At 48.9% G+C, this 23,422-nt stretch overlaps 1 protein-coding gene across 1 annotated transcript in view; it reads right to left on the bottom strand.

The window, feature by feature from the left end:
* LOC106584596 (cadherin EGF LAG seven-pass G-type receptor 1) overlaps positions 1-23,422 on the bottom strand; it is a 90,861-nt gene that overhangs the window by 41,157 nt on the left and 26,282 nt on the right. Inside the window, 5 exon segments of the mRNA XM_014170067.2 lie at positions 3,969-4,057; positions 15,539-15,654; positions 18,668-18,804; positions 18,806-18,891; positions 21,067-21,723. Coding sequence (XP_014025542.2) covers positions 3,969-4,057; positions 15,539-15,654; positions 18,668-18,804; positions 18,806-18,891; positions 21,067-21,723 — 1,085 coding nt within the window.

Below are 23,422 nucleotides of genomic sequence, written 5' to 3'. Positions count from 1 at the left end.
AGATCTCAGTGATCACTGCCTCATTGCCTGTATCCGTAATGGGTCTGCGACCAAATGACCACCCCTCATCACTGTCAAACACACCCTAAAACACTTCTGCGAGCAGGCCTTTCTAATCTATCTGGCCGGGGTATCCTGGAATGACATTGGCCTCATCCCGTCAGTAGAGGAAGCCTGGTTATTCTTTAAAAGTGCCTTCCTCACCATCTTAAATAAGCATGCCCCATTCAAAAAAAATTGAACAAGGAAAAGATATAGTCCTTGGTTCACTCCAGACCTGTCTGCCCTTGACCAGCACAAAAACATCCTGTGGCATTCTGCAATAGCATCGAATATACACAGGCAGTTAGGAAAGCTAAGGCTAGCTTTTTCAAACAGAAATCTGCATCTGTAGTACAAATTTCAAAATGTTCTGGGACACTGTAAAGTCCATGGAGAATAAGAGCACCTCCTCCCAGCTGCCCACTGCTCTGAGGCTAGGAAACACTGTTACCACCGATAAATCCGCTATAAGCATTTCTCTATGGCTAGCCATGCTTTCCACCTGACTACTCCTACCCCGGTCAGCTGCCCGGCACCCTCCACAGCAACCCGCCCAAGCCCCCACCATTTCTCCTTCACCCAAATCCAGATAGCTGATGTTTGGAACCCTACAAATCAGCCGGGCTAGACAATCTGGACCCTCTCTTTCTAAAATTATCTGCCGAAATTGTTGCAACCCCTATTACTAGCCTGTTCAACCTCTCTTTCATATCGTCTGAGATTCCCAAAGATTGGAAAGCTGCCGCGGTCATCCCCCTCTTCAAAGGGGGTGACACTCTAGACACAAACTGCTACAGACCTATATCTATCCTACCCTGTCTTTCTAAGGTCTTCGAAAGCCAAGTTAACAAACAGATTTCCGACCATTTCGAATCCCACCGTACCTTCTCCGTTATGCAATCTGGTTTCAGAGCTGGTCATGGGTGCACCTCAGCCACGCTCAAGGTCCTAAACGTCATCATAACCGCCATCGATAAGAGACATTACTGTGCAGCTGTATTCATTGACCTGGCCAAGGCTTTTGACTCTGTCAATCACCACATTCTTATTGGCAGACTCAACAGCCTTGGTTTCTCAAATGATTGCCTCGCCTGGTTTAACAATTACTTCTCAGATAGAGTTCAGTGTGTCAAATCGGAGGGCCTGTTGTCCGGACCTCTGGCAGTCTCTATGGGGTGCCACAGGGTTCAATTCTCGGGCCGACTCTCTTCTCTGTATACATCAATGATGTCGCTCTTACTGCTGGTGATTCTCTGATCCACCTCTACGCAGACGACACCATTCTGTATACTTCTGGCCCGCACCTGCCCGACCGTCCAGCATCACTATTCTGGACGGCTCTGACTTAGAATACGTGGACAACTACAAATACCTAGGTGTCTGGTTAGACTGTAAACTCTCCTTCCAGACTCACATTAAGCATCTCCAATCCAAAATTAAATCTAGAATTGGCTTCCTATATCGCAACAAAGCATCTTTCACTCATGCTGCCAAACATACCCTCGTAAAACTGACCATCCTACCGATCCTCGACTTCGGCGATGTCATCTATAAAATAGCCTCCAACACTCTACTCAACAAATTGGATGCAGTCTATCACAGTTCCATCCGTTTTGTCACCAAAGCCCCATACACTACCCACCACTGCGACCTGTACGCTCTCGTTGGTTGGCCCTCGCTTCATACTCGTCGCCAAACCCACTGGCCACAGGTTATCTACAAGCCTCCGCTAGGTAAAGCCCCACCTTATCTCAGCTCACTGGTCACCATAGCAGCACCCACTCGTAGCAGCGCTCCAGCAGGTATATCTCACTGGTCACCCCCAAAGCCAATTCCTCATTTGGTCGCCTTTCCTTCCAGTTCTCTGCTGCCAATGACTGGAACGAACTGCAAAAATCACTGAAGCTGGAGACTCATATCTCCATCACTAGCTTTAAGCACCAGCTGTCAGAGCAGCTCACAGATCACTGCACCTGTACATAGCCCATCTGTAAACAGCCCATCTATCTACCTCATCCCCATACTGTATTTATTTATTTATCTTGCTCCTTTGCACCCCAGTATCTCTACTTGCACATTCATCTTCTGCACATCTACCATTCCAGTGTTTAATTGCGATATTGTAATTACTTCGCCACCATGGCCTATTTATTGCCTTAACTCCCTTATCTTACCTCATTTGCACTGTATATAGACTTTTCGTTTTCTTTTTGATCTACTGTATTATTGACTGTATGTTTTGTTTATTCCATGTGTAACTCTGTGTTGTTGTATGTGTCTAACTGCTATGCTTTATCTTGGCCAAGTCGCAGTTGCAAATGAGAACTTGTTCTCAAGTAGCCTACCTGGTTAAATAAAGGTGAAATAAAAAAATAAAAATGTGTTGTGAAGCTAGCCACAATAAGGATTAGGCACAATAGTGGAATTTGCGGGTTGCTTTCAAAATGAAAGTATGTCATTGACAGTGATGCAAATGAATACAAATAGTATAATTATGCCATACTTTTATTTTGAAGGTTAATCGCAAAGTCCACTATTGTGGCTAATCCTTATTGTGGCTAGCTTAACATAGATGGGTCCGACCCACCATTAATCAAATAAGAACTGTCTTATAAATTAGGGTTATTTTAGATGATGACATCTAGCTATATAGTTAGCTAGCTAACTATATAGCTACTGAAACAGATTACGAAACAGCACAGAAAGTAAGTGAAAGAAATAAGTTTTGATTATGTTTTACTGGTAATGGGGACATATGTAAATTCCAACAAAATAACTTTTTGGTCAGTGTGTGTGTGTGTGTGTGTGTGTGTGTGTGTGTGTGTGTGTGTGTGTGTGTGTGTGTGTAAACTTCAACTTCATCCCTATGGGACTCCCAATCACGGCCGGATGTGATACAGCCTGGATTTGAACGTGGGACTGTAGTGACGCCTCTTGCACTGAGATGCAGTGCATTAGACCACTGCGTCTACGTGTGTGTGTTAACTATTTAACTGTACTAGAATGATTAAAAGGCCGCAACATTTTTTTATATTGGTAATCGGTATCTTTTTTTTGGCAAGTAAAATATTGGATATCGGTATCGTCCAAAAATGTCATATCGTTGCATCACTAATGTAGATGTTGTACACATGGGGAAATGTGTAAACCAGAAGACAGTCTAGGACCAGGCTCATGTTCTTACAGCTTACAAAATGATAGTGTATGTCTGCATATGACCAACTATGAATGTATGTATGAGTAGGGGCACCGTAGTACATTCTCACACTACTGGGTCATTTTCAAAGGTTTAGCAAGGCTAAAAACAACTAATATCTTTCCAGGAACAGTACTCTCAGTGGGTTCCATCTTTGAAGGTGACCACAATAACTTCCACTGCCCATAAACATAAAAAATCCTGCATAGAAAGTCCTGGATCCAGAAATACTTCTCTGTTTGAGGCCATCCCGTTAAGTTACACAGGCCTAAACCAGATTGTCTTTCAAAACAAGAGTACAAAGCTCAAAATGGAATCTCAATAATTCTATTCTTTGTCAATACAATGGCCTCAAATCAACTCTAAAATCGCCCAAAACAAAGACCAGCGTGTTTGTTCCCATGACAACCCTTTCAAACTCTGAACTCTGTTTGGAGTTTGAGGAGGTTGGAATGACCTTTGGCCTGGAGGTTTATGAGGGCACTTCATCTGGGTTCATAACATGCTAATCCTACTGGTGCCCTAGTAACTGTAATTGAAGGATTTCCAAACAATGACCACCCCCCTCTCCCCTGCGCCCACCACACCACTCGTCACTTACCCCACAGACCAAGCGTGGTCTGGGTGTAGGCACGAAGCACAACAAGTAAACAGGGACATGCATCATTCTTTTAGGGATCAAATCTTATGTTATCATGATAGCCTCCACCTATCCAGGATGCGTGCTTACCTTGTTGTAGTAGTGTAGCTGTACTCTATGCCACTGACCATCACTGACCCCACTCAGGACAAAGGGTAATACGGTGGTTTTGGCTTCTCCTAGAGCGATGGAAACAGGACAAAGTCAAACAGGAAAGAGTTAAATCGACACGGAATCCATTCCAACTGAGTTTGGCGCTTTTCATAGATACCTCCTCTCACTTCTCTTTCTATCTTTGAAGTCACAACCCTGAGTGTGTGACACCCAATGGCAGCCCTGCCACTTGGTTTGGTATAAAGCTGAGGGATGGGGCTGGGGAAGGTTTGGTATAAAGCTGAGGGATGGTGCTGGGGAAGGTTTGGTATAAAGCTGAGGGATGGGGCTGGGGAAGGGTTGGTATAAAGCTGAGGGATGGGGCAGGGGAAGGTTTGGTATAAAGCTGAGGGATGGGGCAGGGGAAGGTTTGGTATAAAGCTGAGGGATGGGGCTGGGGAAGGTTTGGTATAAAGCTGAGGGATGGGGCTGGGGAAGGTTTGGTATAAAGCTGAGGGATGGGGCTGGGGAAGGGTTGGTATAAAGCTGAGGGATGGGGCTGGGGAAGGTTTGGTATAAAGCTGAGGGATGGGGCTGGGGAAGGTTTGGTATAAAGCTGAGGGATGGGGCTGGGGAAGGTTTGGTATAAAGCTGAGGGATGGGGCAGGGGAAGGTTTGGTATAAAGCTGAGGGATGGGGCTGGGGAAGGTTTGGTATAAAGCTGAGGGATGGGGCTGGGGAAGGTTTGGTATAAAGCTGAGGGATGGGGCAGGGGAAAGTTTGGTATAAAGCTGAGGGATGGGGCTGGGGAAGGTTTGGTATAAAGCTGAGGAATGGGGCTGGGGAAGGTTTGGTATAAAGCTGAGGGATGGGGCAGGGGAAAGTTTGGTATAAAGCTGAGGGATGGGGCAGGGGAAGGTTTGGTATAAAGCTGAGGGATGGGGCTGGGGAAGGTTTGGTATAAAGCTGAGGGATGGGGCTGGGGAAGGGTTGGTATAAAGCTGAGGGATGGGGCAGGGGAAGGTTTGGTATAAAGCTGAGGGATGGGGCAGGGGAAGGGTTGGTATAAAGCTGAGGGATGGGGCTGGGGAAGGTTTGGTATAAAGCTGAGGGATGGGGCTGGGGAAGGTTTGGTATAAAGCTGAGGGATGGGGCAGGGGAAGGTTTGGTATAAAGCTGAGGGATGGGGCTGGGGAAGGTTTGGTATAAAGCTGAGGGATGGGGCTGGGGAAGGTTTAGTATAAAGCTGAGGGATGGGGCAGGGGAAAGTTTGGTATAAAGCTGAGGGATGGGGCAGGGGAAGGTTTGGTATAAAGCTGAGGGATGGGGCTGGGGAAGGTTTGGTATAAAGCTGAGGGATGGGGCTGGGGAAGGGTTGGTATAAAGCTGAGGGATGGGGCAGGGGAAGGTTTGGTATAAAGCTGAGGGATGGGGCTGGGGAAGGTTTGGTATAAAGCTGAGGGATAGTGTTGGGGAAGGTTTGGTATAAAGCTGAGGGATGGGGCTGCGGAAGGTTTGGTATAAAGCTGAGGGATGGGGCTGGGGAGGGGTGGTATACAGCTGAGGGATGGGGCTGGGGAAGGTTTGGTATAAAGCTGAGGGATGGTGCTGGGGAAGGTTTAGTATAAAGCTGAGGGATGGGGCTGGGGAAGGTTTGGTATAAAGCTGAGGGATGGTGCTGGGGAAGGTTTGGTATAAAGCTGAGGGATGGGGCTGGGGAAGGTTTGGTATAAAGCTGAGGGATGGGGCTGGGGAAGGTTTGGTATAAAGCTGAGGGATGGGGCTGGGGAAGGTTTGGTATAAAGCTGAGGGATAGGCTGGGGAAGGTTTGGTATAAAGCTGAGGGATGGGGCTGGGGAAGGTTTGGTATAAAGCTGAGGGATGGGGCTGGGGAAGGTTTGGTATAAAGCTGAGGGATGGGGCAGGGGAAGGTTTGGTATAAAGCTGAGGGATGGGGCTGGGGAAGGTTTGGTATAAAGCTGAGGGATGGGGCTGGGGAAGGTTTGGTATAAAGCTGAGGGATGGGGCTGGGGAAGGTTTGGTATAAAGCTGAGGGATGGGGCAGGGGAAGGTTTGGTATAATGCTGAGGGATGGGGCTGGGGAAGGTTTGGTATAAAGCTGAGGGATGGGGCTGGGGAAGGTTTAGTATAAAGCTGAGGGATGGGGCAGGGGAAAGTTTGGTATAAAGCTGAGGGATGGGGCAGGGGAAGGTTTGGTATAAAGCTGAGGGATGGGGCTGGGGAAGGTTTGGTATAAAGCTGAGGGATGGGGCTGGGGAAGGGTTGGTATAAAGCTGAGGGATGGGGCAGGGGAAGGTTTGGTATAAAGCTGAGGGATGGGGCTGGGGAAGGTTTGGTATAAAGCTGAGGGATAGTGTTGGGGAAGGTTTGGTATAAAGCTGAGGGATGGGGCTGCGGAAGGTTTGGTATAAAGCTGAGGGATGGGGCTGGGGAGGGGTGGTATACAGCTGAGGGATGGGGCTGGGGAAGGTTTGGTATAAAGCTGAGGGATGGTGCTGGGGAAGGTTTAGTATAAAGCTGAGGGATGGAGCTGGGGAAGGTTTGGTATAAAGCTGAGGGATGGTGCTGGGGAAGGTTTGGTATAAAGCTGAGGGATGGGGCTGGGGAAGGTTTGGTATAAAGCTGAGGGATGGGGCTGGGGAAGGTTTGGTATAAAGCTGAGGGATGGGGCTGGGGAAGGTTTGGTATAAAGCTGAGGGATAGGCTGGGGAAGGTTTGGTATAAAGCTGAGGGATGGGGCTGGGGAAGGTTTGGTATAAAGCTGAGGGATGGGGCTGGGGAAGGTTTGGTATAAAGCTGAGGGATGGGGCAGGGGAAGGTTTGGTATAAAGCTGAGGGATGGGGCTGGGGAAGGTTTGGTATAAAGCTGAGGGATGGGGCTGGGGAAGGTTTGGTATAAAGCTGAGGGATGGGGCTGGGGAAGGTTTGGTATAAAGCTGAGGGATGGGGCTGGGGAAGGTTTGGTATAAAGCTGAGGGATGGGGCTGGGGAAGGTTTGGTATAAAGCTGAGGGATGGGGCTGGGGAAGGTTTGGTATAAAGCTGAGGGATGGGGCTGGGGAAGGTTTGGTATAAAGCTGAGGGATGGGGCTGGGGAAGGTTTGGTATAAAGCTGAGGGATGGGGCTGGGGAAGGTTTGGTATAAAGCTGAGGGATGGGGCTGGGGAAGGTTTGGTATAAAGCTGAGGGATGGGGCTGGGGAAGGTTTGGTATAAAGCTGAGGGATGGGGCAGGGGAAGGTTTGGTATAAAGCTGAGGGATGGGGCTGGGGAAGGTTTGGTATAAAGCTGAGGGATGGGGCTGGGGAAGGTTTGGTATAAAGCTGAGGGATGGGGCTGGGGAAGGTTTGGTATAAAGCTGAGGGATGGGGCTGGGGAAGGTTTGGTATAAAGCTGAGGGATGGGGCTGGGGAAGGTTTGGTATAAAGCTGAGGGATGGGGCTGGGGAAGGTTTGGTATAAAGCTGAGGGATGGGGCGGGGAGGTTTGGTATAAAGCTGAGGGATGGGGCTGGGGAAGGTTTGGTATAAAGCTGAGGGATGGGGCTGGGGAAGGTTTGGTATAAAGCTGAGGGATGGGGCAGGGGAAGGTTTGGTATAAAGCTGAGGGATGGGGCTGGGGAAGGTTTGGTATAAAGCTGAGGGATGGGGCTGGGGAAGGTTTGGTATAAAGCTGAGGGATGGGGCTGGGGAAGGTTTGGTATAAAGCTGAGGGATGGGGCTGGGGAAGGTTTGGTATAAAGCTGAGGGATGGGGCTGGGGAAGGTTTGGTATAAAGCTGAGGGATGGGGCTGGGGAAGGTTTGGTATAAAGCTGAGGGATGGGGCTGGGGAAGGTTTGGTATAAAGCTGAGGGATGGGGCTGGGGAAGGTTTGGTATAAAGCTGAGGGATGGGGCTGGGGAAGGTTTGGTATAAAGCTGAGGGATGGGGCAGGGGAAGGTTTGGTATAAAGCTGAGGGATGGGGCTGGGGAAGGTTTGGTATAAAGCTGAGGGATGGGGCTGGGGAAGGTTTAGTATAAAGCTGAGGGATGGGGCAGGGGAAAGTTTGGTATAAAGCTGAGGGATGGGGCAGGGGAAGGTTTGGTATAAAGCTGAGGGATGGGGCTGGGGAAGGTTTGGTATAAAGCTGAGGGATGGGGCTGGGGAAGGTTTGGTATAAAGCTGAGGGATGGGGCTGGGGAAGGTTTGGTATAAAGCTGAGGGATGGGGCTGGGGAAGGTTTGGTATAAAGCTGAGGGATGGGGCTGGGGAAGGTTTGGTATAAAGATGAGGGATGGGGCAGGGAAGGTTTGGTATAAAGCTGAGGGATGGGGCTGGGGAAGGTTTGGTATAAAGCTGAGGGATGGGGCTGGGGAAGGTTTGGTATAAAGCTGAGGGATGGGGCTGGGGAAGGTTTAGTATAAAGCTGAGGGATGGTGTTGGGGAAGGTTTGGTATAAAGCTGAGGGATGGGGCTGGGGAAGGTTTGGTATAAAGCTGAGGGATGGGGCTGGGGAAGGTTTGGTATAAAGCTGAGGGATGGGGCTGGGGAAGGTTTAGTATAAAGCTGAGGGATGGTGTTGGGGAAGGTTTGGTATAAAGCTGAGGGATGGGGCAGGGGAAGGTTTGGTATAAAGCTGAGGGATGGGGCTGGGGAAGGTTTGGTATAAAGCTGAGGGATGGGGCTGGGGAAGGTTTGGTATAAAGCTGAGGGATGGGGCTGGGGAAGGTTTGGTATAAAGCTGAGGGATGGGGCTGGGGAAGGTTTGGTATAAAGCTGAGGGATGGGGCTGGGGAAGGTTTGGTATAAAGCTGAGGGATGGGGCTGGGGAAGGTTTGGTATAAAGCTGAGGGATGGGACAGGGGAAGGTTTGGTATAAAGCTGAGGGATGGGGCTGGGGAAGGTTTGGTATAAAGCTGAGGGATGGGGCTGGGGAAGGTTTGGTATAAAGCTGAGGGATGGGGCTGGGGAAGGTTTGGTATAAAGCTGAGGGATGGGGCTGGGGAAGGTTTGGTATAAAGCTGAGGGATGGGGCTGGGGAAGGTTTGGTATAAAGCTGAGGGATGGGGCTGGGGAAGGTTTGGTATAAAGCTGAGGGATGGGGCAGGGGAAGGTTTGGTATAAAGCTGAGGGATGGGGCTGGGGAAGGTTTGGTATAAAGCTGAGGGATGGGGCTGGGGAAGGTTTGGTATAAAGCTGAGGGATAGGCTGGGGAAGGTTTGGTATAAAGCTGAGGGATGGGGCTGGGGAAGGTTTGGTATAAAGCTGAGGGATGGGGCTGGGGAAGGTTTGGTATAAAGCTGAGGGATGGGGCAGGGGAAGGTTTGGTATAAAGCTGAGGGATGGGGCTGGGGAAGGTTTGGTATAAAGCTGAGGGATGGGGCTGGGGAAGGTTTGGTATAAAGCTGAGGGATGGGGCTGGGGAAGGTTTGGTATAAAGCTGAGGGATGGGGCTGGGGAAGGTTTGGTATAAAGCTGAGGGATGGGGCTGGGGAAGGTTTGGTATAAAGCTGAGGGATGGGGCTGGGGAAGGTTTGGTATAAAGCTGAGGGATGGGGCTGGGGAAGGTTTGGTATAAAGCTGAGGGATGGGGCTGGGGAAGGTTTGGTATAAAGCTGAGGGATGGGGCTGGGGAAGGTTTGGTATAAAGATGAGGGATGGGGCAGGGGAAGGTTTGGTATAAAGCTGAGGGATGGGGCTGGGGAAGGTTTGGTATAAAGCTGAGGGATGGGGCTGGGGAAGGTTTAGTATAAAGCTGAGGGATGGTGTTGGGGAAGGTTTGGTATAAAGCTGAGGGATGGGGCAGGGGAAGGTTTGGTATAAAGCTGAGGGATGGGGCTGGGGAAGGTTTGGTATAAAGCTGAGGGATGGGGCAGGGGAAGGTTTGGTATAAAGCTGAGGGATGGGGCTGGGGAAGGTTTGGTATAAAGCTGAGGGATGGGGCTGGGGAAGGTTTGGTATAAAGCTGAGGGATGGGGCTGGGGAAGGTTTGGTATAAAGCTGAGGGATGGGACAGGGAAAGTTTGGTATAAAGCTGAGGGATGGGGCTGGGGAAGGTTTGGTATAAAGCTGAGGGATGGGGCTGGGGAAGGTTTGGTATAAAGCTGAGGGATGGGGCTGGGGAAGGTTTGGTATAAAGCTGAGGGATGGGGCTGGGGAAGGTTTGGTATAAAGCTGAGGGATGGCGCTGGGGAAGGTTTGGTATAAAGCTGAGGGATGGGGCTGGGGAAGGTTTGGTATAAAGATGAGGGATGGGGCAGGGGAAGGTTTGGTATAAAGCTGAGGGATGGGGCTGGGGAAGGTTTGGTATAAAGCTGAGGGATGGGGCTGGGGAAGGTTTGGTATAAAGCTGAGGGATGGGGCTGGGGAAGGTTTAGTATAAAGCTGAGGGATGGTGTTGGGGAAGGTTTGGTATAAAGCTGAGGGATGGGGCAGGGGAAGGTTTGGTATAAAGCTGAGGGATGGGGCTGGGGAAGGTTTGGTATAAAGCTGAGGGATGGGGCAGGGGAAGGTTTGGTATAAAGCTGAGGGATGGGGCTGGGGAAGGTTTGGTATAAAGCTGAGGGATGGGGCTGGGGAAGGTTTGGTATAAAGCTGAGGGATGGGGCTGGGGAAGGTTTGGTATAAAGCTGAGGGATGGGGCTGGGGAAGGTTTGGTATAAAGCTGAGGGATGGGGCTGGGGAAGGTTTGGTATAAAGCTGAGGGATGGGGCTGGGGAAGGTTTGGTATAAAGCTGAGGGATGGGACAGGGGAAGGTTTGGTATAAAGCTGAGGGATGGGGCTGGGGAAGGTTTGGTATAAAGCTGAGGGATGGGGCTGGGGAAGGTTTGGTATAAAGCTGAGGGATGGGGCTGGGGAAGGTTTGGTATAAAGCTGAGGGATGGGGCAGGGAAGGTTTGGTATAAAGCTGAGGGATGGGGCTGGGGAAGGTTTGGTATAAAGCTGAGGGATGGGGCTGGGGAAGGTTTGGTATAAAGCTGAGGGATGGGGCTGGGGAAGGTTTGGTATAAAGCTGAGGGATGGGGCTGGGGAAGGTTTGGTATAAAGCTGAGGGATGGGGCTGGGGAAGGTTTGGTATAAAGCTGAGGGATGGGGCTGGGGAAGGTTTGGTATAAAGCTGAGGGATGGGGCTGGGGAAGGTTTGGTATAAAGCTGAGGGATGGGGCTGGGGAAGGTTTGGTATAAAGCTGAGGGATGGGGCTGGGGAAGGTTTGGTATAAAGCTGAGGGATGGGGCTGGGGAAGGTTTGGTATAAAGCTGAGGGATGGGGCAGGGGAAGGTTTGGTATAAAGCTGAGGGATGGGGCTGGGGAAGGTTTGGTATAAAGCTGAGGGATGGGGCTGGGGAAGGTTTAGTATAAAGCTGAGGGATGGGGCAGGGGAAAGTTTGGTATAAAGCTGAGGGATGGGGCAGGGGAAGGTTTGGTATAAAGATGAGGGATGGGGCAGGGGAAGGTTTGGTATAAAGCTGAGGGATGGGGCTGGGGAAGGTTTGGTATAAAGCTGAGGGATGGGGCTGGGGAAGGGTTGGTATAAAGCTGAGGGATGGGGCAGGGGAAGGTTTGGTATAAAGCTGAGGGATGGGGCTGGGGAAGGTTTGGTATAAAGCTGAGGAATAGTGTTGGGGAAGGTTTGGTATAAAGCTGAGGGATGGGGCTGCGGAAGGTTTGGTATAAAGCTGAGGGATGGGGCTGGGGAGGGGTGGTATAAAGCTGAGGGATGGGGCAGGGGAAGGTTTGGTATAAAGCTGAGGGATGGGGCTGGGGAAGGTTTGGTATAAAGCTGAGGGATGGGGCTGGGGAAGGTTTGGTATAAAGCTGAGGGATGGGGCTGGGGAAGGTTTGGTATAAAGCTGAGGGATGGGGCTGGGGAAGGTTTGGTATAAAGCTGAGGGATGGGGCTGGGGAAGGTTTGGTATAAAGCTGAGGGATGGGGCTGGGGAAGGTTTGGTATAAAGCTGAGGGATGGGGCTGGGGAAGGTTTGGTATAAAGCTGAGGGATGGGGCTGGGGAAGGTTTGGTATAAAGATGAGGGATGGGGCAGGGGAAGGTTTGGTATAAAGCTGAGGGATGGGGCTGGGGAAGGTTTGGTATAAAGCTGAGGGATGGGGCTGGGGAAGGTTTAGTATAAAGCTGAGGGATGGTGTTGGGGAAGGTTTGGTATAAAGCTGAGGGATGGGGCAGGGGAAGGTTTGGTATAAAGCTGAGGGATGGGGCTGGGGAAGGTTTAGTATAAAGCTGAGGGATGGGGCAGGGGAAGGTTTGGTATAAAGCTGAGGGATGGGGCTGGGGAGGGGTGGTATAAAGCTGAGGGATGGGGCAGGGGAAGGTTTGGTATAAAGCTGAGGGATGGGGCTGGGGAAGGTTTGGTATAAAGCTGAGGGATGGGGCTGGGGAAGGTTTGGTATAAAGCTGAGGGATGGGGCTGGGGAAGGTTTGGTATAAAGCTGAGGGATGGGGCTGGGGAAGGTTTGGTATAAAGCTGAGGGATGGGGCTGGGGAAGGTTTGGTATAAAGCTGAGGGATGGGGCTGGGGAAGGTTTGGTATAAAGCTGAGGGATGGGGCTGGGGAAGGTTTGGTATAAAGCTGAGGGATGGGGCTGGGGAAGGTTTGGTATAAAGCTGAGGGATGGGGCTGGGGATGGTTTGGTATAAAGCTGAGGGATGGGGCAGGGGAAGGTTTGGTATAAAGCTGAGGGATGGGGCTGGGGAAGGTTTGGTATAAAGCTGAGGGATGGGGCAGGGGAAGGTTTGGTATAAAGCTGAGGGATGGGGCTGGGGAAGGTTTGGTATAAAGCTGAGGGATGGGGCTGGGGAAGGGTTGGTATAAAGCTGAGGGATGGGGCTGGGGAAGGTTTGGTATAAAGCTGAGGGATGGGGCTGGGGAAGGTTTGGTATAAAGCTGAGGGATGGGGCTGGGGAAGGGTTGGTATAAAGCTGAGGGATGGGGCAGGGGAAGGTTTGGTATAAAGCTGAGGGATGGGGCTGGGGAAGGTTTGGTATAAAGCTGAGGGATGGGGCTGGGGAAAGTTTGGTATAAAGCTGAGGGATGGGGCTGGGGAAGGTTTGGTATAAAGCTGAGGGATGGGGCTGGGGAAGGTTTGGTATAAAGCTGAGGGATGGGGCTGGGGAAGGTTTGGTATAAAGCTGAGGGATGGGGCAGGGGAAGGTTTGGTATAAAGCTGAGGGATGGGGCTGGGGAAGGTTTGGTATAAAGCTGAGGGATGGGGCTGGGGAAGGTTTGGTATAAAGCTGAGGGATGGGGCTGGGGAAGGTTTGGTATAAAGCTGAGGGATGGGGCTGGGGAAGGGTTGGTATAAAGCTGAGGGATGGGGCAGGGGAAGGTTTGGTATAAAGCTGAGGGATGGGGCTGGGGAAGGTTTGGTATAAAGCTGAGGGATGGGGCTGGGGAAGGGTTGGTATAAAGCTGAGGGATGGGGCAGGGGAAGGTTTGGTATAAAGCTGAGGGATGGGGCTGGGGAAGGTTTGGTATAAAGCTGAGGGATGGGGCTGGGGAAGGTTTGGTATAAAGCTGAGGGATGGGGCTGGGGAAGGTTTGGTATAAAGCTGAGGGATGGGGCTGGGGAAGGTTTGGTATAAAGCTGAGGGATGGGGCTGGGGAAGGTTTGGTATAAAGCTGAGGGATGGGGCTGGGGAAGGTTTAGTATAAAGCTGAGGGATGGTGTTGGGGAAGGTTTGGTATAAAGCTGAGGGATGGGGCAGGGGAAGGTTTGGTATAAAGCTGAGGGATGGGGCTGGGGAAGGTTTGGTATAAAGCTGAGGGATGGGGCAGGGGAAGGTTTGGTATAAAGCTGAGGGATGGGGCTGGGGAAGGTTTGGTATAAAGCTGAGGGATGGGGCTGGGGAAGGTTTGGTATAAAGCTGAGGGATGGGGCTGGGGAAGGTTTGGTATAAAGCTGAGGGATGGGGCTGGGGAAGGTTTGGTATAAAGCTGAGGGATGGGGCTGGGGAAGGTTTGGTATAAAGCTGAGGGATGGGGCTGGGGAAGGTTTGGTATAAAGCTGAGGGATGGGACAGGGGAAGGTTTGGTATAAAGCTGAGGGATGGGACAGGGGAAGGTTTGGTATAAAGCTGAGGGATGGGGCTGGGGAAGGTTTGGTATAAAGCTGAGGGATGGGGCAGGGGAAGGTTTGGTATAAAGCTGAGGGATGGGGCTGGGGAAGGTTTGGTATAAAGCTGAGGGATGGGGCAGGGGAAGGTTTGGTATAAAGCTGAGGGATGGGGCTGGGGAAGGTTTGGTATAAAGCTGAGGGATGGGGCTGGGGAAGGGTTGGTATAAAGCTGAGGGATGGGGCTGGGGAAGGTTTGGTATAAAGCTGAGGGATGGGGCTGGGGAAGGTTTGGTATAAAGCTGAGGGATGGGGCTGGGGAAGGGTTGGTATAAAGCTGAGGGATGGGGCAGGGGAAGGTTTGGTATAAAGCTGAGGGATGGGGCTGGGGAAGGTTTGGTATAAAGCTGAGGGATGGGGCTGGGGAAAGTTTGGTATAAAGCTGAGGGATGGGGCTGGGGAAGATTTGGTATAAAGCTGAGGGATGGGGCTGGGGAAGGTTTGGTATAAAGCTGAGGGATGGGGCTGGGGAAGGTTTGGTATAAAGCTGAGGGATGGGGCAGGGGAAGGTTTGGTATAAAGCTGAGGGATGGGGCTGGGGAAGGTTTGGTATAAAGCTGAGGGATGGGGCTGGGGAAGGTTTGGTATAAAGCTGAGGGATGGGGCTGGGGAAGGTTTGGTATAAAGCTGAGGGATGGGGCTGGGGAAGGGTTGGTATAAAGCTGAGGGATGGGGCAGGGGAAGGTTTGGTATAAAGCTGAGGGATGGGGCTGGGGAAGGTTTGGTATAAAGCTGAGGGATGGGGCTGGGGAAGGTTTGGTATAAAGCTGAGGGATGGGGCTGGGGAAGGTTTGGTATAAAGCTGAGGGATGGGGCTGGGGAAGGGTTGGTATAAAGCTGAGGGATGGGGCAGGGGAAGGTTTGGTATAAAGCTGAGGGATGGGGCTGGGGAAGGTTTGGTATAAAGCTGAGGGATGGGGCTGGGGAAGGTTTGGTATAAAGCTGAGGGATGGGGCTGGGGAAGGTTTGGTATAAAGCTGAGGGATGGGGCTGGGGAAGGTTTGGTATAAAGCTGAGGGATGGGGCTGGGGAAGGTTTGGTATAAAGCTGAGGGATGGGGCTGGGGAAGGGGAAGTTTTGGTTATTTTAATATCGGTGCTAGTGATCCAGATCAGTGAACACTATTATAGTTAGATAGACTGTCGGTTAATGATTGTTTACTTAGGCTAATACCTCCATGGCCGTAATTCCCTGCCAAACTCAACACAACACGGTCCACTGGGTGAACTGCATGATCACTGTTTACCCTCAATTTTCTCAGGTATCTGAGGGTGGGCTCCATAAACTCTGACCCCTGCCCAGTTGGTCAGAACCTCCCTGTTAATGAGATTTAGTATTTCACAGAGAGGGGGATAGGAGAGAGAAGTGAAGTGAAGTGAAGCAAAAGGAACAGAGTAAATGGAAGTCTGGCGGCCATCTCAGCATCCTTTACGTCCTTACCTGCTGAGAAGGTGAGCTGGATTTGTTCCTCGATGATCTCCAAGGCGATGAAGTCATGCTTCTCGTTAAACCTTCCGTTGTAAAGCAGCAGGGCATTCCTCTCTCTGGTGGCAAACCTGCAGGCCATACAGGAGGTCAGACAGGAGCAAAGGTCACATTGATTGTACAGTACAGGCTTAGGGTAAAAAACATTTAAATTCCAGAAGTACAATGAAATTCTAACTCCAATTCCAATTATTTTCCAATGCTTTTCAATTAGGAAAATTTGGAATTGGAAATTCATTTACTTTCTGAATTGACTGAAATTGAAATGGAATTGACCCTAACCCTGGTACAGTATATAATCATTGATTGTATAGTATATTATAACTTATTATACAGTACAATATATTATATTATCATTGATTATACAGTACACTGAGTGTACAAAACATTAAGAATACCTTCCTGAAAGAAATCCTGAAAGAAATCCACAGGGATGCTGGCCCATGTTGACTCCAATGCTTCCCACAGTTGTGTCAAGTTGGCTGGATGTCCTTTGGGTGATGGACCATTCTTGATACACACGGGAAACTGTTGACACAAACCGGTGCGCCTGGCAAACCGGTGCGCCTGGCTCCTACTACCATACCCCGTTCAAAGTCGCTTAAATATTTTGTATTGCCCATTCACCCACTGAATGGCACACATACACAATCCGTGTCTCAATTGTCTCAAGACTTAAACCTGTCTTGAGGTGAAAGAATGGGGGAGAGTGGGACACATTGAGAGACAAATGAACCTGGGAAATGACGGACAATGAGAGTGAAAAGGGAAAATTAAAAAAATTATCCTATTGAACTAGGGACAATGAGAGGAGCAAAAGGAATTTGGAAAATTACGGAGGGAAGGAAGATTGGTGCGGACAGACATAGAACCAGAGCTAGTACTGGGAGGCATTCCGCTGTGTGTCATGAACCCTTTGGCACGAAGCGGGTACGGACACAAAAGTCAAAAGCCATATGGCACAGGGCAGCGTCACAGGAAACCATGATCAACAAAGCCAAACATCTAGAGTCCCCTGGCTCCACGCATCACTTCCTGTTTTTACCTTTGCCAGGGAACCTGAGCTGGACGCTAGGAAGAGATGTTTCACTACAGCCTTGATATATAAAATGTCACTCCAGGCAAGCTCTTAAACTTTTAATGTATTTCAAATTAAAAATGAATACTATTTGAACCAATATCTGCATCTAACCACTGGATGAAATGGCTTGTGCTTCTTTCATGAAAAGAGAACACAAATGTCAAGGCTGATGTACCAGCCCTGTGATTCAGCACTTCTGTGATTTGAGGTTCAGATGTGCCTATGCCTAAGCATGTCCAGTGAGTGAGACAAAGAGAATGGGGCGATATTTATTTGTGTTTCCATGGATACAGCCATTACTGCTTATTACAAAGGGTTGTATGTACAGTACCAGTCAAAAGTTTGGACACACCTACTCATTCAAGAGTTTTTATTTATTTTTCCTATTTTCTACATTGTAGAATAATAGTAAAGACATCAAAACTATGAACTAACACATATGGAATCATATAGTAACCAAGAAAATGTTAAACAAATCAAAATATACTTTAGCAATTTCAAAGTAGCCACTCTTTGCCTTGATGACAGCGTTGCACACTATTAGCATTCTCTCAACCAGTTTCATGAGGAATGCTTTTCCAACAGTCTTGAAGGAGTTCCCACATATGATGAGCGCTTGTTGGCTGCTTTTCCTTCACTCTGCAGTCCAACTTATCCCAAACCTTCTCAATTGGGTTGAGGTCGGGTGATTGTGGAGACCAGGTCATCTGATGCAGCTCTCCATCACTCTACTTCTTGGTCAAATAGCCCTTACACAGCCTGGAGGTGTGTTGGGTCATTGTCCTGTTGAAAAACAAATGATAGTCCCACAAGCGCAAACCAGATGATGGATGATGTATCGATGCAGAATGCTGTGGTAGCCATGCTGGTTAAGTGTGCCTTGAATTATAAATAAATCACTGACAGTGTCAGCAAAGCACCCTCACACCTCCTCCTCCATGCTTCACAGTGGGAACCACACATGCAGAGATCATCCGTACACCTACTCTGCATCTCACAGCAGTTGGAACCAAAAATGTCAAATTTGGACTCATGAGACCAAATGTTCATTGCTCGTGTTTCTTGGCCCAAGCAAGTGTCTACTTATTATTGGTGTCCTTTAGTAGTGGTTTCTTTGCAGCAATTCGACCATGAAGGTCTGATTCACACAGTCTCCTCTGAACAGTTGATGTTCAGATGTGTCTGTTACTTGAACTCTGTGAAGCATTTATTTGGGCTGCAATTTCTGAGGCTGGTAACTCTAATGAACTTATCCTCTGCAGCAGAGGTGACTCTGGGTCTTCCTTTCCTGTGGCAGTCATCATGAGAGGCAGTTTCATCATAGCGCTTGATAGTTTTTGCGACTGCACTTGAAGAAACTTTCAAAGTTCTTGAAATTTTCCATTTTGACTGACCTTCATGTCTTTAAGTAATGATGGACGGTGGTTTATCTTTGCTTATTTGAGCTGTTCTTGCCATAATATGGACTTGGTCTTTTACCAATTAGGCCTATCTTCTGTATACCACGTCTACCTTGTCACAACACAACTGATTGGCTCAAACACATTAAGCACAAAAGAAATTCCACAAATTAACTTTTAACAAGGCACACCTGTTAATTGAAATGCATTCCAGGTGACTACTTCATGAAGCTGGTTGAGAGAATGCCAGCTGTCATCAAGGCATTTTTATTTGTTTAACACTTTTTTGTTTACTACATGATTCCATATGTGTTATTTCATAGTTTTGATGTCTTCACTATTATTCTACAATGTAGAAAATAGTAAAAAATATATAAAAACCCTTGAATGAGTAGATGTATCCAAACATTTGACTGGTACTGTATATTCAGACATGGCGTTAGATGTGTACCATTTGGCTGAGTACTATGTCAAAAAATCTCCAGGTGTTCTTGAGTGCAAAGAGAACACCACCCCTCCCCCCCCCCCCCCCAACAAAAAGCCACTCATACACACGTACACATTATTATAGAGACATGTTATAAGATACATAGGTGTACTTACATGAAGGACACAGTGAAGTGAAACCTCTGCCGTAGCCCTCTGAAGGTGATGAAGGACTGGCCAGGGAAGCTGCGGGTGCTCATCTCACAATAGGGTTTCTGGTACTCCCCTGGGGGGCACTGGCACACAAACCCCCCCCACCAGGAGATCCACACACCTGGCCCCGTTCTTACACACCCCCGGGACGCAACGGCCAGAGCGGGAGTTCACCTCACAATGCTCACCTGTAGGAAGGGAACAGAAACGGGCGGCCGGGCGGCCGGGGTATAAAAAACTGCTGAGTATAAAAAACTGAAAAACTGTTATTGACAAAAGTTGAGGTAGGTGTGTAAACGGGTACACATGTTCTCCTTTAAATCCTCCTTTCAGGCCTATATATTGTGATGTGTCCTCGACGAAGCCCCACAAATATATTTTGGGGAACAAGCTGAAATCAGTCAGGTTTTCAGCAGACACAAGTTCAACTCCATTACAACACAACCTACAAGCTAGTCTGAATGGACTCAGAAAGAGGGGGGTTGGGGCCCCCTTCACAAGCATGTCAAAACACAGTAGATTGTAACCACCATGCTCTGTGACCCAGACTGACCCTTGGCTCTTTGCTGGAACCAAACGGCCTGTGGCATAATGACAACAGGACAATGGAGTGTCTTTGGCCAAGCAGCAGGCCACCTTGGTGGTCTGTAAGACACCTGTCACGACCTGTCAGCAACCCACACTGACACTGTCCTGCCTGGTTAACTAGACCTGAGATGTGTTCCAGAGGTGACACCATTCAAATGGATGCTGATGTCAGTAGTGATGACATCACTCTGTTTTCCTTTCCCTAACAGCTTGGGGTGACCATTAAGGGGTCACGTACTGAGCTGAAAGATAGCTCCCAATAAAAAAAACAGGAAAGGATCATTTACAGTATGGTAACAATGTATTACACGCCAAGGCTTTTATATTGAAGCGATAGGGAACAGAGACAGGAAGACCACAGAGAAATGTGTGTGGAAAGTGAAGTGGGATTATGTCACCGTTTAAGGGTCATTGTATTACATATTATGAAAGAGAGCACCAAGGAGTCAAGAGATGATTTTCCCACAGGTCAAAAGTTGCATTGTCAACACCACAAGGTCTTTGCATTCCAATGTGCCACTACCAGATCTATTTCCAGCTCCTAGTGTGGGGTGTTGTGTGTTGCAAATTACCCTGACAAGATCTGGATAAAGAGAACACCTATGACTTACGGAGCACGGAATTCCAGCAGGTAATGACCCGACTGCAAGACAGATAATCTCCGGTTTGGAGGGAATTACAAGGGATCTTTTTCCCGAAAGTGTGAGAAACCTGAGGCCAACACTGTCAGGTCAACCATCATCAGCCACGTTATGACTTGAGACTACCTGGAGCTGGCCAAGAGTCTTCAAAGCATAGAAGGCTAGGGTTTGATTAACAGGTAATAGCCTCTCTGCAGAATCATGGTTTTGGCTGTGGGCCATGTCTTTAATATAGCGGGAATATTAAGCTCTGCAGACAGACGCTATGTCAAAGCAGATGTGAGTTCTCGGTGGGGGTAGGCATGTCTCTATCTAAGTACTAATGACACAGAGACTAACCCTAACAACAGAGAGACTAACTCTAACCCTAACAACAGAGAAACTAACCCTAACCCTAACAACAGAGACTAACCCTAACAACAGAGTTGGCTTCCAGTCGAAGCTCGCATCCGCTACAAGACCATGGTGCTTGCCTACGGAGCTGTGAGGGGAACGGCACCTCCGTACCTTCAGGCTCTGATCAGGCCCTACACCCAAACAAGGGCACTCCGTTCATCCACCTCTGGCCTGCTCGCCTCCCTACCTCTGAGGAAGCACAGTTCCCGCTCAGCCCAGTCAAAACTGTTCGCTGCTCTGGCACCCCAATGGTGGAACAAGCTCCCTCACGACGCCAGGACGGCGGAGTCAATCACCACCTTCCGGAGACACCTGAAACCCCACCTCTTCAAGGAATACCTGGGATAGGATAAAGTAATCCTTCTAACCCCCCTTAAAAGATTTAGATGCACTATTGTAAAGTGGTTGTTCCACTGGATATTTAAGGTGAATGCACCAATTTGTAAGTCGCTCTGGATAAGAGCGTCTGCTAAATGACTTAAATGTAAATGTAAAAACAGAGAGACTAACCCTAACAACAGAGAGACTAACCCTAACCCTAACAACAGAGAGACTAACCCTAACCCTAACAACAGAGAGGCTAACCCTAACCCTAACAACAGAGAGATGGGAAAGAAAGACCAAAGCAAAGTCAGAGTGAAAGGTGAAAGAAAGACTGACGTGAAAAATAGCAGATCAAGAATGGGGTGAAAGAAAAAGAGTCAAGTAGGAAACCAAAAAGTGGATAACAACACTCACCGGTGAAGTCCTCCGGACACTCACAAGTGTACCCGCCTTCCCTGCTCCGGCACTTGCCGTTATTCTGGCAGGGCCCTGAGTAGCACAGGTCAATCTCCATCTCACAGTAGTCCCCCGTGAAACCTGCTGGGCATCGGCAGCGCAGCCCCGTCACCGGGTGGATAGGCCGGAACAGCACCGTATCCGAGGACACGAAGGGTGCCGAGCTGTTGAACCTCAGCACCGACACACACTTCATGTAGTTCTCACAGGGCTCGCGGAGGCAGATGTTATCGTCAAAGGGCAGCACACGCTGGCTGGACACCAGGGTGAGCAGAGTCCGGTTCAGATAAATCTGCTCCTGCAGGGCTTCTGAGGGGAAGAAAGGTCCAGGGGGGATGGTGCCCCCGGATCCTCCAATAGGGCGCAGGGCGGAGAAGGTGACGTTGAGGATGCTCCCTTGGACGTGTGTGTCCTTCTGGATGTTGAAGACAAAGACGCCATCAGGGCGGGTGGACAGGACCGCTGCCACTCCCTCCATAAAGAGGGCGAGCAGCGGAGACAAGAAGCGCTCTTGGGACATGTTCTCAAGGCGCACCGTGATGCTGTTGGTCAGCATGTCGTCGGTGATGATGGTGACACGCAGGGTGCAGAAGGCCGTTACACGGTGGACACCGTCTGGAATCAAAGACAACCAGGATCAACAAGGGTCACAGAATAACACTTTAAAGATACATTAAAGACACAAAGGTCATGTCAGTCAACATTTACAAACATACCCCATTAACCTAATTGCAAACAAAGCACTGCTTTTCACCTCTGCTGGCTTGTTCCACTTTAAAGTAATGCCTTTTGGTTTGAAGAATGCTCCAGTAACTTTTCAACTTTATCACCACAATAAAGCAAGATTCTTCAACAATGATCACTGGAGAAAGATTCCTACTGACTGTGCCCACTTTTTTATCCAGTGCCAAATCCAAGGTAAAACTCCAACCTGTGAACATTAGCGCAGACAGTGTTTCCTACATTTAAACTGAAATTTCCTGACAGTGTTCGACTGGCGCTTAAATCTCACAGCACCTTCTCACTTTTATACAAAGTGTTTGGGGATTTGGGATATAGGCTAGCAAAGTAGGTAGAAGCACTTTCAAGTTCACTGTTGCAACACTAACAATACAGTGCATTAATAAATTACATGGTGTAGTGTTCCTTGTCAGTATCTGACAGACATAATGTCCAATAAACCATAGCCCTACACCATAGCGCTACACCATAGCGCCCTACACCATAGCGCTACACCATAGCCCTACACCATAGCCCTACACCATAGCCCTACACCATAGCGCTACACCATCGCCCTACACCATAGCGCTACACCATAGCCCTGCACCATCGCCCTACACCATAGCCCTACACCATAGCCCTACACCATCGCCCTACACCATAGCCCTACACCATTGCCATACACCATAGCCCTACACCATAGCCCTACACCATCGTCCTACACCATTGCCCTACACCATAGTCCTACACCATAGCCCTACACCATAGCCCTACACCATAGCCCTACACCATAGCCCTACACCATAGCCCTATAGTAAGAGATGAAGGACTATGCCTAAAACCAGTGGGTTGAATAGGGTCAAGGGAATTATTTCCAGATTGTTAAGGCTTTGTTTGGCGTGCTCCTTTCTCTCTCCCCTGATGGTTCTTCACAGTACCCCTCTACCATGTGAACGCAGAGTGGTATAATTACCAAACAAAGAGGACAAGGTTTCGACTCTTGTTACACTGTCCTCTCACATACTGTCAACTCAGCCAGACACGCAAGGGTAGACACAACAAAAGCCCCCCCCCCCCAACACACACACACATGAAAGATCCCCAGTAGCAGCTGGTCATACAAAGACATATGGTGCAAGACACACAAAGGTTTGTAGACAAAAAAGAGATTTTCTGTACTTGTGACCTTGATATGCACCACATAATTACAAGGAACATGTATTTGTGTATATTAAGTATCTACAATCTGGGAAACTCTACCGCAGTCCAAATCCATGCTTGTCCCTACCCCACTCAGATACCGTTTACTTTACCTCAGGATCCAATGACCACATTCCCATTAGAGGTCGACTGATTATGATTTTTCAATGCCGATACCGATACCGATTATTGGAGGACCCAAAAACCGGATACCGATTAATCGGCCGATTTTTTTGGTTATTTGTAATAATGACAATTACAACAATACTGAATGAACACTTATTTTAACTTAATATAATATATAAATAAAATCAATTTAGCCTGAAATAAATAATGAAACATGTTCAATTTGGTTTAAATAATGCAAAAACAAAGTGTTGGAGAAGAAAGTAAA

This window comes from Salmo salar, chromosome ssa23, assembly GCF_905237065.1.
Source record: "Salmo salar chromosome ssa23, Ssal_v3.1, whole genome shotgun sequence".
NCBI classification, from domain to species: domain Eukaryota; kingdom Metazoa; phylum Chordata; class Actinopteri; order Salmoniformes; family Salmonidae; genus Salmo; species Salmo salar.
Note: the sequence above shows the minus strand (reverse complement) of the source record. Positions and strands in the feature narration are given on the sequence as shown.